Source organism: Gouania willdenowi, chromosome 17 (genome assembly GCF_900634775.1).
Source record: "Gouania willdenowi chromosome 17, fGouWil2.1, whole genome shotgun sequence".
NCBI classification, from domain to species: domain Eukaryota; kingdom Metazoa; phylum Chordata; class Actinopteri; order Blenniiformes; family Gobiesocidae; genus Gouania; species Gouania willdenowi.
Genome location: NC_041060.1, coordinates 8,032,045 through 8,047,981, shown reverse-complemented (window position 1 = coordinate 8,047,981; position 15,937 = coordinate 8,032,045). Strand labels below are relative to the sequence as shown.

Below are 15,937 nucleotides of genomic sequence, written 5' to 3'. Positions count from 1 at the left end.
CTTGTTTTTCGGTGTCCTGAGTAGCATTATCTCCGAAATTTAAAAAAATTTTTTCAACTTTATGCCTTACTATTAGCCTTACTCGATATTAGGTGTTAGGGTTAGGGTTAGGGTTAGGGTTAGGGTCTCATTTTTCATGCCTTACTGCATTTTCATCCCAGTTTAAGTGTGCACATAATATTTGCAATAGTTTTTAGGGTGTCCTGATAGCATTCTCTCAGAAATTAAAAAAAATTTTTTTCAACTTTTATGCCTTACTATAGCCTTACCTCTGATATTAGGTGTTTGTCACTTTTTTTCTCATTTTTCATGCCTTACTGCATTTTCATCCCAGTTTAAGTGTTAATATCTTTTTTGCACTAGTTTTAGGGTGTCCTGATAGCATTATCTCAGAAATTTAAAAAAAAAAAATTTGAACTTTTATGCCTTACTATAGCCTTACCTCTGATTTGGGGTGTTAGTAACTTTGTCTCATTTTTTTGCCTTACTGCATTTTCATCCCAGTTTAAGTGTGAATATCTTTTTTGCACTAGTTTTAGGGTGTTCTGATAGCTTTATCTCAGAAATTAAAAAAAAATTTTTTTCAACTTTTATGCCTTACTATAGCCTTACCTCTGATATTAGGTGTTAGGGTTAGGGTTAGGGTTAGGGTCTCATTTTTCATGCCTTACTGCATTTTCATCCCAGTTTAAGTGTGCACATAATATTTGCAATAGTTTTTAGGGTGTCCTGATAGCATTATCTCAGAAATTTAAAAAAAAAATTTTTCAACTTTTATGCCTTACTATAGCCTTACCTCTGATATTAGGTGTTTGTCACTTTTTCCTCATTTTTCATGCCTTACTGCATTTTCATCCCAGTTTAAGTGTTAATATCTTTTTTGCACTAGTTTTAGGGTGTTCTGATAGCTTTATCTCAGAAAAAAAAATCTAAAATTTTTCAACTTTTATGCCTTACTATAGCCTTTCCTCTGATATTAGGTGTTTTTCACTTTTTTCTCATTTTTCATGCCTTGCTGCATTTTCATCCCAGTTTAAGTGTGCACATAATATTTGCAATAGTTTTTAGGGTGTCCTGATAGCATTATCTCAGAAATTTAAAAAAAAAAAAATTCAACTTTTATGCCTTACTATAGCCTTACCTCTGATATTAGGTGTTTGTCACTTTTTCCTCATTTTTCATGCCTTACTGCATTTTCATCCCAGTTTAAGTGTCCATGTTACGACCCCCTCTAGGATGTCATGCCAAGGTTTGAGGGGCCGCAACATAAACAAGACGCCACACAGAAAACAACGATTATCAAAAGTTTTTATTGACAAAATTATAAAAGTACCAACAGAACAAACTAAAAGGGACTGGAGACCCTGGCCAAACTGAACAAAAGTAGGGAGGACACTAGGCCAACCCTATACAGGGCCGTCGTCCCAGCGTCCACCCTCTTAACTACAAAAACATACAAAAGACTAAAACTACCGGAACACGAAAACAAAACTACCAGAAATATCCAGTCCAAACTAAAATAACAAACTTACAAACATCTCCAGTAAGGAGCAGCAGAACTCTCCCCACATTGCTGCTGGTCAGTTGTTGTGCCTCCTGCTTTCTGGTCCTCTCAGCCCTTTATATGGCTCCTCCTCCCTCTCCTACCTGATTACTGATGTGAGCCAGGTGTGTTAGGAGAGGAGAGGAAGGGCAGGCTGAGAGGCCAGGAGGCACCAGCCGTAACAGTGCACATAATATTTGCAATAGTTTTGGGTGTTCTGATAGCTTCATCTCAGAAAAAAAAAATCTAAATTTTTTCAACTTTTATGCCTTACTATAGCCTTACCTCTGATATTAGGTGTTTGTCACTTTTTTCATGCCTTACTGAATTTTCATCCCAGTTTAAGTGTGCACATAATATTTGCAATAGTTTTTTAGGGTGTCCTGATAGCATTATCTCAGAAATTAAAAAAATAAGTTTTTCAACTTTTATGCCTTACTAAAGCCTTACCTCTGATATTAGGTGTTTGTCACTTTTTTCTCATATTTCATGCCTTACTGCATTTTCATCCCAGTTTAAGTGTTAATATCTTTTTTGCACTAGTTTTAGGGTGTTCTGATAGCTTTATCTCAGAAAAAAAAAATCTAAAATTTTTCAACTTTTATGCCTTACTATAGCCTTACCTCTGATATTAGGTGTTTGTCACTTTTTTCTCATTTTTCATGCCTTACTGAATTTTCATCCCAGTTTAAGTGTGCACATAATATTTGCAATAGTTTTAAGGGTGTCCTGATAGCATTATCTCAGAAATTAAAAAAATAAGTTTTTCAACTTTTATGCCTTACTATAGCCTTACCTCTGATATTAGGTGTTTGTCACTTTTTCCTCATTTTTCATGCCTTACTGCATTTTCATCCCAGTTTAAGTGTTAATATCTTTTTTTGCACTAGTTTTAGGGTGTTCTGATAGCTTTATCTCAGAAAAAAAAATCTAAAATTTTTCAACTTTTATGCCTTACTATAGCCTTTCATCTGATATTAGGTGTTTTTCACTTTTTTCTCATTTTTCATGCCTTGCTGCATTTTCATCCCAGTTTAAGTGTGCACATAATATTTGCAATAGTTTTTAGGGTGTCCTGATAGCATTATCTCAGAAATTTAAAAAAAATTTTTTTCAACTTTTATGCCTTACTATAGGGTTAGGGTCTCATTTTTCATGCCTTACTGCATTTTCATCCCAGTTTAAGTGTGCACATAATATTTGCAATAGTTTTTAGGGTGTCCTGATAGCATTATCTCAGAAATTTAAAAAAAAAAATTTTCAACTTTTATGCCTTACTATAGCCTTACCTCTGATATTAGGTGTTTGTCACTTTTTCCTCATTTTTCATGCCTTACTGCATTTTCATCCCAGTTTAAGTGTTAATATCTTTTTTGCACTAGTTTTAGGGTGTTCTGATAGCTTTATCTCAGAAAAAAAAATCTAAAATTTTTCAACTTTTATGCCTTACTATAGCCTTTCCTCTGATATTAGGTGTTTGTCACTTTTTTCTCATTTTTCATGCCTTACTGCATTTTCATCCCAGTTTAAGTGTGCACATAATATTTGCAATAGTTTTTAGGGTGTCCTGATAGCATTCTCTCAGAAATTAAAAAAAAATTTTTTCAACTTTTATGCCTTACTATAGCCTTACCTCTGATATTAGGTGTTTGTCACTTTTTTCTCATTTTTCATGCGTTACTGCATTTTCATCCCAGTTTAAGTGTTAATATCTTTTTTGCACTAGTTTTAGGGTGTCCTGATAGCAATATCTCAGAAATTTAAAAAAAAAAAATTTGAACTTTTATGCCTTACTATAGCCTTACCTCTGATTTGGGGTGTTAGTAACTTTGTCTCATTTTTTTGCCTTACTGCATTTTCATCCCAGTTTAAGTGTGAATATCTTTTTTGCACTAGTTTTAGGGTGTTCTGATAGCTTTATCTCAGAAATTAAAAAAATTTTTTTTTCAACTTTTATGCCTTACTATAGCCTTTCCTCTGATATTAGGTGTTTGTCACTTTTTTCTCATTTTTCATGCCTTACTGCATTTTCATCCCAGTTTAAGTGTGCACATAATATTTGCAATAGTTTTTAGGGTGTCCTGATAGCATTATCTCAGAAATTTAAAAAAAAAAATTTTCAACTTTTATGCCTTACTATAGCCTTACCTCTGATATTAGGTGTTTGTCACTTTTTCCTCATTTTTCATGCCTTACTGCATTTTCATCCCAGTTTAAGTGTGACTAAATTTTTTGCAGTAGTTTTAGGGTGTTCTGATAGCTTTATCTCAGAAAAAAAAATCTAAAATTTTTCAACTTTTATGCCTTACTATAGCCTTACCTCTGATATTAGGTGTTTTTCACTTTTTTCTCATTTTTCATGCCTTGCTGCATTTTCATCCCAGTTTAAGTGTGCACATAATATTTGCAATAGTTTTTAGGGTGTCCTGATAGCATTATCTCAGAAATTTAAAAAAAATTTTTTTCAACTTTTATGCCTTACTATAGCCTTACCTCTGATATTAGGTGTTAGGGTTAGGGTTAGGGTTAGGGTTAGGGTTAGGGTCTCATTTTTCATGCCTTACTGCATTTTCATCCCAGTTTAAGTGTGCACATAATATTTGCAATAGTTTTTAGGGTGTCCTGATAGCATTATCTCAGAAATTTAAAAAAAAAATTTTTCAACTTTTATGCCTTACTATAGCCTTACCTCTGATATTAGGTGTTTGTCACTTTTTCCTCATTTTTCATGCCTTACTGCATTTTCATCCCAGTTTAAGTGTTAATATCTTTTTTGCACTAGTTTTAGGGTGTTCTGATAGCTTTATCTCAGAAAAAAAAATCTAAAATTTTTCAACTTTTATGCCTTACTATAGCCTTTCCTCTGATATTAGGTGTTTTTCACTTTTTTCTCATTTTTCATGCCTTGCTGCATTTTCATCCCAGTTTAAGTGTGCACATAATATTTGCAATAGTTTTTAGGGTGTCCTGATAGCATTATCTCAGAAAAAAAAAATCTAAAATTTTTCAACTTTTATGCCTTACTATAGCCTTTCCTCTGATATTAGGTGTTTGTCACTTTTTTCTCATTTTTCATGCCTTACTGAATTTTCATCCCAGTTTAAGTGTGCACATAATATTTGCAATAGTTTTTAGGGTGTCCTGATAGCATTATCTCAGAAATTTAAAAAAAAAAAATTTTTTTTCAACTTTTATGCCTTACTATAGCCTTACCTCTGATATTAGGTGTTTGTCACTTTTTTCTCATTTTTCATGCCTTACTGCATTTTCATCTCAGTTTAAGTGTGCACATAATATTTGCAATAGTTTTTAGGGGGTCCTGATAGCATTATCTCAGAAATTTAAAAAAAAAAAATTTCAACTTTTATGCCTTACTATAGCCTTACCTCTGATATTAGGTGTTTGTCACTTTTTCCTCATTTTTCATGCCTTACTGCATTTTCATCCCAGTTTAAGTGTCAATATCTTTTTTGCACTAGTTTTAGGGTGTTCTGATAGCTTTATCTCAGAAAAAAAAAATCTAAAATTTTTCAACTTTTATGCCTTACTATAGCCTTTCCTCTGATATTAGGTGTTTGTCACTTTTTTCTCATTTTTCATGCCTCACTGAATTTTCATCCCAGTTTAAGTGTGCACATAATATTTGCAATAGTTTTTAGGGTGTCCTGATAGCATTATCTCAGAAATTTAAAAAAAAATTTTTTCAACTTTTATGCCTTACTATAGCCTTACCTCTGATATTAGGTGTTTGTCACTTTTTCCTCATTTTTCATGCCTTACTGCATTTTCATCCCAGTTTAAGTGTTAATATCTTTTTTGCACTAGTTTTAGGGTGTTCTGATAGCTTTATCTCAGAAAATTTTTTTTAAAGTTTTTCAACTTTTATGCCTTATTATAGCCTTTCCTCTGATATTAGGTGTTTGTCACTTTTTTCTCATTTTTCATGCCTTACTGCATTTTCATCCCAGTTTAAGTGTGCACATAATATTTGCAATAGTTTTTAGGGTGTCCTGATAGCATTCTCTCAGAAATTAAAAAAAAATTTTTTTCAACTTTTATGCCTTACAATAGCCTTACCTCTGATATTAGGTGTTTGTCACTTTTTTCTCATTTTTCATGCCTTACTGCATTTTCATCCCAGTTTAAGTGTTAATATCTTTTTTGCTCTAGTTTTAGGGTGTTCTGATAGCTTCATCTCAGAAAAAAAAAATCTAAAATTTTTCAACTTTTATGCCTTACTATAGCCTTACCTCTGATATTAGGTGTTTGTCACTTTTTTCTCATTTTTCATGCCTTACTGCATTTTCATCCCAGTTTAAGTGTGAATATCTTTTTTGGACTAGTTTTAGGGTGTTCTGATAGCATTATCTCAGAAATTAAAAAAATTTTTTTTTCAACTTTTATGCCTTACTATAGCCTTACCTCTGATATTAGGTGTTTGTCACTTTTTTCTCATTTTTCATGCCTTACTGCATTTTCATCCCAGTTTAAGTGTGCACATAATATTTGCAATAGTTTTTAGGGTGTCCTGATAGCATTATCTCAGAAATTTAAAAAAAAAAATTTTCAACTTTTATGCCTTACTATAGCCTTACCTCTGATATTAGGTGTTTGTCACTTTTTTCTCATTTTTCATGCCTTACTGCATTTTCATCCCAGTTTAAGTGTGCACATAATGTTTGCAATAGTTTTTAGGGTGTCCTGATAGCATTATCTCAGAAATTTAAAAAAAATAAATTTCAACTTTTATGCCTTACTATAGCCTTTCCTCTGATATTATCACCCTTACCTCTGATATTAGGTGTTTGTCACTTTTTCCTCATTTTTCATGCCTTACTGCATTTTCATCCCAGTTTAAGTGTTAATATCTTTTTTGCAGTAGTTTTAGGGTGTTCTGATAGCTTTATCTCAGAAAAAAAAAATCTAAAATTTTTCAACTTTTATGCCTTACTATAGCCTTACCTCTGACTTGGGGTGTTAGTAACTTTTTCTCATTTTTTTTGCCTTACTGCATTTTCATCCCAGTTTAAGTGTGAATATCTTTTTTGCACTAGTTTTAGGGTGTTCTGATAGCGTTATCTCAGAAATTTTTTTTTAAAGTTTTTCAACTTTTATGCCTTACTATAGCCTGACCTCTGATATTAGGTGTTTGTCACTTTTTTCTCATTTTTCATGCCTTACTGCATTTTCATCCCAGTTTAAGTGTCCATGTTACGACCCCCTCTAGGATGTCATGCCAAGGTTTGAGGGGCCGCAACATAAACAAGACGCCACACAGAAAACAACGATTATCAAAAGTATTTATTGACAAAATTATAAAAGTACCAACAGAACAAACTAAAAGGGACTGGAGACCCTGGCCAAACTGAACAAAAGTAGGGAGGACACTAGGCCAACCCTATACAGGGCCGTCGTCCCAGCGTCCACCCTCTTAACTACAAAAACATACAAAAGACTAAAACTACCGGAACACGAAAACAAAACTACCAGAAATATCCAGTCCAAACTAAAATAACAAACTTACAAACATCTCCAGTAAGGAGCAGCAGAACTCTCCCCACATTGCTGCTGGTCAGTTGTTGTGCCTCCTGCTTTCTGGTCCTCTCAGCCCTTTATATGGCTCCTCCTCCCTCTCCTACCTGATTACTGATGTGAGCCAGGTGTGTTAGGAGAGGAGAGGAAGGGCAGGCTGAGAGGCCAGGAGGCACCAGCCGTAACAGTGCACATAATATTTGCAATAGTTTTGGGTGTTCTGATAGCTTCATCTCAGAAAAAAAAAATCTAAATTTTTTCAACTTTTATGCCTTACTATAGCCATACCTCTGATATTAGGTGTTTGTCACTTTTTTCATGCCTTACTGAATTTTCATCCCAGTTTAAGTGTGCACATAATATTTGCAATAGTTTTTTAGGGTGTCCTGATAGCATTATCTCAGAAATTAAAAAAATAAGTTTTTCAACTTTTATGCCTTACTAAAGCCTTACCTCTGATATTAGGTGTTTGTCACTTTTTTCTCATATTTCATGCCTTACTGCATTTTCATCCCAGTTTAAGTGTTAATATCTTTTTTGCACTAGTTTTAGGGTGTTCTGATAGCTTTATCTCAGAAAAAAAAAATCTAAAATTTTTCAACTTTTATGCCTTACTATAGCCTTACCTCTGATATTAGGTGTTTGTCACTTTTTTCTCATTTTTCATGCCTTACTGAATTTTCATCCCAGTTTAAGTGTGCACATAATATTTGCAATAGTTTTAAGGGTGTCCTGATAGCATTATCTCAGAAATTAAAAAAATAAGTTTTTCAACTTTTATGCCTTACCTCTGATATTAGGTGTTTGTCACTTTTTTCTCATTTTCATGCCTTACTGCATTTTCATCCCAGTTTAAGTGTTAATATCTTTTTTGCACTAGTTTTAGGGTGTTCTGATAGCTTTATCTCAGAAAAAAAAAATCTAAAATTTTTCAACTTTTATGCCTTACTATAGCCTTACCTCTGATATTAGGTGTTTGTCACTTTTTTCTCATTTTTCATGCCTTACTGAATTTTCATCCCAGTTTAAGTGTGCACATAATATTTGCAATAGTTTTTAGGGTGTCCTGATAGCATTATCTCAGAAATTAAAAAAATAAGTTTTTCAACTTTTATGCCTTACTATAGCCTTACCTCTGATATTAGGTGTTTGTCACTTTTTTCTCATTTTTTATGCCTTACTGCATTTTCATCCCAGTTTAAGTGTGCACATAATATTTGCAATAGTTTTAAGGGTGTCCTGATAGCATTATCTCAGAAATTAAAAAAATAAGTTTTTCAACTTTTATGTCTTACTATAGCCTTACCTCTGATATTAGGTGTTTGTCACTTTTTTCTCATATTTCATGCCTTACTGCATTTTCATCCCAGTTTAAGTGTTAATATCTTTTTTGCACTAATTTTAGGGTGTTCTGATAGCTTTATCTCAGAAAAAAAAAATCTAAAATTTTTCAACTTTTATGCCTTACTATAGCCTTACCTCTGATATTAGGTGTTTGTCACTTTTTTCTCATTTTTCATGCCTTACTGAATTTTCATCCCAGTTTAAGTGTGCACATAATATTTGCAATAGTTTTTAGGGTGTCCTGATAGCATTATCTCAGAAATTTCAAAAAAAAAAATTTCAACTTTCAACTTTTAAAGTTGAAACTTTAAAAAAAAAAAATTTCAACTTTTATGCCTTACTATAGCCTTACCTCTGATATTAGGTGTTTGTCACTTTTTTCTCATTTTTTTGCCTTACTGCATTTTCATCCCAGTTTAAGTGTGAATATCGTTTTTGCACTAGTTTTAGGGTGTTCTGATAGCATTATCTCAGAAATTAAAAAAAATTTTTTTTCAACTTTTATGCCTTACTATAGCCTTGCTTCTGATATTAGGTGTTTGTCACTTTTTTCATGCCTTACTGCATTTTCATCCCAGTTTAAGTGTGCACAAAATATTTGCAATAGTTTTTAGGGTGTCCTGATAGCATTATCTCAGAAATTTAAAAAATTTTTTCTTCAACTTTTATGCCTTACTATAGCCTTACCTCTGATATTAGGTGTTTGTCACTTTTTTCATGCCTTACTGCATTTTCATCCCAGTTTAAGTGTGCACATAATATTTGCAATAGTTTTTAGGGTGTCCTGATAGCATTATCTCAGAAATTTAAAAAAATTTTTTTTCAACTTTTATGCCTTACTATAGCCTTACCTCTGATTTGGGGTGTTTGTTTTTTTTCATTTTCCACTTTTTTCAAATTTTTTATGTGATTGCATCATCTCAATTTTTTTTCTAAGTGTTTTTTTTCAAACTTGTAGCACGTTTTGACTATGAACGCAACACGACCTCAAGGTAATTAATTATAAACAAAAAAATTTAAAATTTCATATTGAAACACTTCTCACCTCACGCATTCTCTCCATTTTATTCCTGCGCTGCCTCACGAGCACACAGGTGCGTCTTTAACCTGCTGATTACTAGCACGTGCTCAAACCACAAGCGTGGTGTTTTGATGGAAACAGATGAGATTTATTTGGTTTGGTTAACAGAATTATTACAATTTTTTTTTTTTTTTTTAAATGAGTTGACTGTTTCAGTATAAAGAGGAAAGACACAAACATCACAAACTTCTTTCTCACCATCTACTTTCCTATGTTAGCTTAGCTGCTCTTATTGTATTAGTATTTATATCCAATTGTCATTTATGAATCGCATATCGTTACAACTTTAAAAACAAAATAAACATTAATTTTTCCACTCAATTCAGATTAAAATGAATTTATTGTTAGATATATACAATTGCTGATGGTAAAAAAAAAAAAGTCAAAGCCTTCTTGTTAAGTCTTTATTATGTTTAAAAAAAGAAAAAAAGACAGAGGAGGAGGTGATTTAAAGAAAAAGAAAAAAATATATTTATATATTCAAATATCTTTAGAGCGTCTCTATTCTCGTGATTAACAATGCAAAGAAAATAGTTTCCGTAGTAGTGCTTAAGTAAAGTTTAATATAGACTTAATTTTAACAAAATAGGCAGTTTACTGAGAACATCCGTCAAAATCTCATCGTACAAGCGCGTATGTGTGTGCGTGTTTCCACACAGTCGTGGCAGCTCCATCTCCATGGTTACAGCCAATCTGTGATCCTTTTCTAAGACACTGACGACGCTGTCAGACGTCACCATGACAACCAGCCGGGTTCCTGCTTTATTATTATTATTATTATTACTACGACGACAGTGCAGCAGAAATATTTCATTCACAAAATTAAAACTGCGTAAAAAACATTTACCCGACAATAGACTCTCGTGAAAAAATCAAGTTCTACATTTTTAATAAAATAACTTTCATATTATAAAATAATTTAATTGCTTTATTATTTTATACAAAATTCATTACTTCAATCCAACTTTTGACCATCAGCTTTTGAAATTGTTTACTTTTAAGTTGATTTTTGTGGTTAGAATTCAAACTAAAAAACAGAATAAAAAAACAATAAAAAAAAAAAACATTCGCATAAATTTTAAGGTCTAATAATTTTTCATGCCTTAGTTGGGAAAAAATAATTAAAATTTATCTTAATGTATCTTTGTTTGGTCATAGGATCTTTTATTTATTATTTTTAAACTAAATAACATTGTAAGACTATTATAAATTAGACATCTTGACTTCTTATCTGGGAGATTTTTTTTCTTTGGTTATTTCTGAGCTTTTATTCTTATTAAAAAATAATCTGCTTTTTGTTCACACACACACACACAACTAATAACAATAATAATAATAATATGATTGACAGCTTTGAGGTTTGATTTGCAGTAAAAAATTAGATTAAGACACAATAGTGTGGAAATAAATGAACAATATTATTGAACTAAATTTGCCTAATAAGAGCTAAAATAACCTTGAGAAACATGAGTGTGTGTGTGTTTATTAGAAATGATAAAACTATTTATCTATGTTATTAAAATCTCAGCGCCGTATCCTTTAAGCAGGAAACCGCAGCGTCTGGTAAACATCTGACAGTGAGGAGCAAAATAAAATAAAAAAGTGAATAAAGTTATTTTCTTAAAAACGAAAAAAAAAAACGAAATTAAGGACAAAATCATCTCTGAGACGAGCGCAGAACACAAAATATAAAGTTGTGACAGACGACGTGGAGACCAAAGGGATGATGGGAAATCATCTGGGATTTTACTGACATGCTGTTAAAGCTCAAACGTGCAAAGTTTTGCTTTTCGCGTCGCTGCCTGAGACTGAAACTCCGCCCCCGCCTGCTTTACCTTGGGAGACAATAACTGGGGGGAAAAACCCACAAAGAAAAACAAAACAAAATAAGATACAAACTGAATCTCGTATGTTTCTCCTTCAACACGTTCACGCCGTTGTCTTTTTTTCTCTGAAGTTTCTCCGCCCTTAAACATTAAGGAGATGTACCGCGTCCTGTGGGTGGAGGATTTCAAACGCTCAATGTGCTTTTCTCTGCTGGAGTCTTCATCAGGCAACAAAATAAGAAGAAGAAAGAGGAAACCAGACGTGCTCCCTTGGGCCGTCCCTGCAGCGGGAGGGGGAGGCGGCCTGTCTGACAGCCTGCTCCTCGTCTGATCCCGTCCCACAAATGAAGCAAAAGGGTGAGGAAGACACCAGGAACCGGTCCTCATAGCTTCTCCTTGGACTGGACCCAGATGAAAGGACCCGACTGCTCCTCGATGATCTGCTTCACCTGCTCGTAGATCTCCTCCAGAGTGTCGCCCTGCACGATGGCTGCACACACACACACACAGACACACAAACACAGTTATACACACACAGTATATAAAGTAAGGATGCAAATAACTGTCCGAAACCAAAATCGAAAAAACCAAGGCCGAAAACCGAAACACCAAAATAAATTATGATGCAAATTATCAGTTCCTTTGCATTTAGCCTGTTTTTTGGTGAGAAAAGTGTTTTGAAAATTTTCGGTGGCTGAAATTTTGATGCATCACTAATTTAAAGTGATGGCCTTTAGTGCTCAGGTGTCAAACTGATTTTACTCTACATAAGACCTAAATTAATCTTAAGTGAGCCGGAAAAATACAGACATTTTTTGGGGAAAAAAAGAGGAATTTCAACAGTTTTGTATTTAAATAATGTCTATTATTCACTCAGAATATCTTAGGTGTAAAACATGAAGCTACAAATATATGTCATTTGAGGATTTTGTACTTCTAAAAGCTGCAGTATACAAGTTTTTTTTTGCTTCATTTGGTCAAAAATCCATAATCACCTTTAAGCATATTGTAATTCAAAGTGTTCTGATAGGACACTGGACTTCTTCTCCTTCTCTTGGCTCTGGATCATAGGTTTAGAAATCCAGGAGCGTGGCATGACTTTTCAGCCAATCAGAGATCTTTTTACAAACAGAGTGCTCAATGAGCTGTTTTGGGGTGTAACTATTGGCTGCCTGACTAAAGTCAAAGTGTGTTCTCGTTCTATGTAGTGAAGTACAATGGCGGACATTCCAGCAGCAGAATTCTCCATCGTGGTGTTAGACACAGTGGTTACACGGCAAAGAAAGTGGAAATAGGAAGAAGCAACAGTCTGAAGTCACAAACATACTCGGGCAGAATGAACTCATGGAGGTCTGCTTTGAGTCCATGCAGACCTCCGTGATTTCGCAGGCCCCACGTACTGCCTCAGAGGGAGAATGATAACAGATGGGATAAATCACGTGTAAACCTAAGAGATGCCTATCCAAGGTAGAGGAGGGAGCGTGGTTGTTTTTATACAAATCTCACGATTTTACATACTGAAGCTTTAATAAATTAAAAATCCTTTGCTCTAAAAAAAAGGCAAAACGTTGAATTTTCTACTTGAAAGTTTGTTTTGATCTTGTTTATTGAAGTTTGGCGCATTGCATTGTGGGATGTGAAGTCCTGTAGACAGATGCGTAGAAGGGTTTTTACTTCATTCTTATTGGGATTTGTGTTTGCCTCAAAAAACTCCACTAAAGTGACTTCCCAACACATTTCATTTCCTGAAAGTTGTGGTAAAACAATGGCGGATGATTTCTTGGGGGGTTTACGCAGAAAACTCAAAATTCGGACAAGGAATACCGGGAACAAACTTAAACAAAAATGCTGGAAAGTCAATCACCGTCAATAAGAGGTTGAAGGGAAACTTTTACTCGAAAGGATCATTTTTCAAGCCAGTAATCATTGATTTATTGATCTTTAAAGCCTACTCTAGGTCTTAATCTATTTGACTGTTTTCTTCTCTGTCTCTGACTGGCTCGTCTTCATGCCACTCACTGACCTGTGAAATGTTCGGTGAACTCCTGCTCCAGTTTGGTGGCTCTGTCGAAGGTTTTCCGGCCCTGTTCCTCCGTCAGACGCTTGTTCATCTCCCTGCAGAGAACAGCCAGAGAACGAGAACAATTCAGCGCATTTAGTTTCCTGAGCGGCGTCGGCATGACGACGATCGGGCGACGCTCACATGATGTTCTCCACAGATTTGGGTTTGATGAAGATGGCGATGGGGTGCAGCAGAGCCAGCTGTAGTCTCTTGATGGCGTTCCCCGACACGTCCAGGATACAATGTTTACTCTGAGGAAAAAACAAAGGAAGAGTTGGGCTGTTACCATGGAGACGAAGCTTATGGTCTAAAAAGTGTTGAATCCGACAAATTACACCAGCCAAACTTCTCTCATAGATATAAAAAGTTTTTTCTGACCTCAAATATAAAGTGACACCAGTCATTGTGCACTTTAAAATTACACAAACACTATAATGCAAGATTTTTTTCAGTAGTTACCATAGTAACAACACATAAGCAATTAGTATATTAAAAAAGTGATTGTTTTTCTAAGACGGGGTGGTAAACTTTTATCCACAAAATGTGAAACCTGATTCTGATTGGAATAATGATCGATCCAAGCATTAATACAGTGAAGAACAAAAGGTTTTGTGTGTGTTTTTGTGTAGTTTTGTTGTCCTTTTATGTGTTTTTTAATCACTTCGTCCATTTGTTTTTATCTTTTAGTGTGTTCTTATTTTCTTTTGTGGTCCTTTTGTGTATTTTTTTTTGTCACTCTGTGTACTTTTCTTCCATTTTGCATGTCTTTTATTGTCCTTTAATTGTTTTTCTTTTGATCTACGTCGTTCTGTTCTCCCCGGAGTTTTCATAACCAAGTTTTCTATCAATTTATTTTTGGGGCCACCAGCTGCCCATGTCTGATCTAAGACTTTAGAGGTCGTTCTGCTCAAAGTTAAAATCTGAGCTGCACAAGTACTAAAGTACTAAACAAAACAATTCAGTGAGCTCATCAAAACAGACTCAAAAGTGATTTAGAGTTTAAGAGGAAAAACTACATTTAATTGACAACTCACACTAGGAAAAATGTTTTTGTATTTATTGAGACAAACATTGTCCCACCCCAGACTCATCCCAGTTTACCTTCTCAGCCACCTCTCGGACTGACTGGACGCTGGTCCCGTACAGGTGGTTGTTGTACTGGCCGGCCTCGATGAACTTGTGGTCCTGGATGTCTTTCTCCATCTGCTCTCTGGAAACCACAAAGTGATAATCTCTGCCGTCCACCTCGTAGTCTCGCTTCGGCCGCGTCGTGTCTAGAAGAGATCATTTATTTATTTATTTCATTCAAGACATTAAAAATAATTTCTTTCTCCTCCACATTTAAAAAAGAAGAAAAGATGAAAAGAAAAAAGTAAAACTCTTAACATCTGCCCCTTCCATAAAAATATAATTACATTAAAAAAAGGCAAAATGCAATGCAGTTATTGTCACATCTCATTTGAAACCACAATACAGTTACATTTCTGCTTCATATTTATTCAACATAATACAATTCATATTCTTTTTGAACACATTAAGTGATCTTGATAATTTGATGTCATTTTGATTGTTAGACCTTTGTTTTGTCACAGTTCTCAACTTGGGTTTTTCCAAATATCTCAATTCTTCAAGTTATAATTCATTTGTCTCTTAATGATAGTTTTTTGCAGATTTGTGGGTAAGATTTATAAATGAGCTTTGAACATAGTTTTTAAAATGTTGTACCAAATTATGAAATTTTAATAATTTTTGCTGTATAACTATTAGGTTTGTATGTTCCCTTTATACACTTCCACTAGTAATTCTCAGTGCCCATTTCTGTAAAAGAAAAACTAGATTTGTGTATGATTTCAATATAAGTCAAATATGGAACAATCAGTGAGTTATACAATATACACAAAGATTTTTGATTCAGTGACTGCTTTTCCTTGTGGAAAACAAACAATTTTGGATATTTTAACTTTTGTGTAACCTCTATGTGATTTTCATGATAACTTATCATCCATCATAACACCCAAAAACTTCATCTCATTTGTTCTTTGTATTTGAATTCCTTCAATAAATAAAGAAGCTTCATGACTCACGTGGGACGCACGATCCAAATTTATCAGGGAACTCTGAGATCAGGTCGTCGTTGATGCGATCCTTCATGGGGCCGAGGATGATGACAGGACGGGTGTAGTTCACTGTTGCAGCAAAGGAAACGGGTCAGTGTGAGCTTTACTTTGAAAAGACACCATGACTATGAATGCATGAAGATACATTACAATAAACCATTTTTACTTATTAATAATACAGAAAATAAAATCACAATGAAGGCTCAGTGTGTTTACTACATCTACACCCCGATTCAGGATAAGCAGGTATTAAAGGTAGTAGATAAATGCATGGAGCAGCACAATTTTTTTTATAAATACTGCACATATCATTTTTAGGGATGCTCCGATACCGATATCAGTCCAATAGTGCACTAATATATTCATATTTATTGTAATTCACTGATTGCTTTGAATGGTGGCGTGTTTATTCGACTTTATTCTTGATATGAA

General features: G+C 34.1%; 1 protein-coding gene across 19 annotated transcripts in view; it reads right to left on the bottom strand.

Moving 5' to 3' along the window:
* Positions 1-9,890: 9,890 nt before the first annotated feature.
* The window catches only part of dlg1b (discs large MAGUK scaffold protein 1b), a 126,496-nt gene continuing 120,449 nt past the window's right edge, over positions 9,891-15,937 (bottom strand). For all 19 annotated transcript variants that reach the window (XM_028473660.1, XM_028473661.1, XM_028473662.1 and 16 more), the window contains 5 exons: positions 15,473-15,574; positions 14,490-14,662; positions 13,530-13,639; positions 13,350-13,441; positions 9,891-11,816 (listed from right to left, as the gene is read on the bottom strand). In XM_028473660.1, the coding sequence (XP_028329461.1) occupies positions 11,710-11,816; positions 13,350-13,441; positions 13,530-13,639; positions 14,490-14,662; positions 15,473-15,574 (584 nt within the window). In that variant the 3' untranslated portion in view covers positions 9,891-11,709. The remainder of the gene's footprint in view (positions 11,817-13,349; positions 13,442-13,529; positions 13,640-14,489; positions 14,663-15,472; positions 15,575-15,937) is intronic.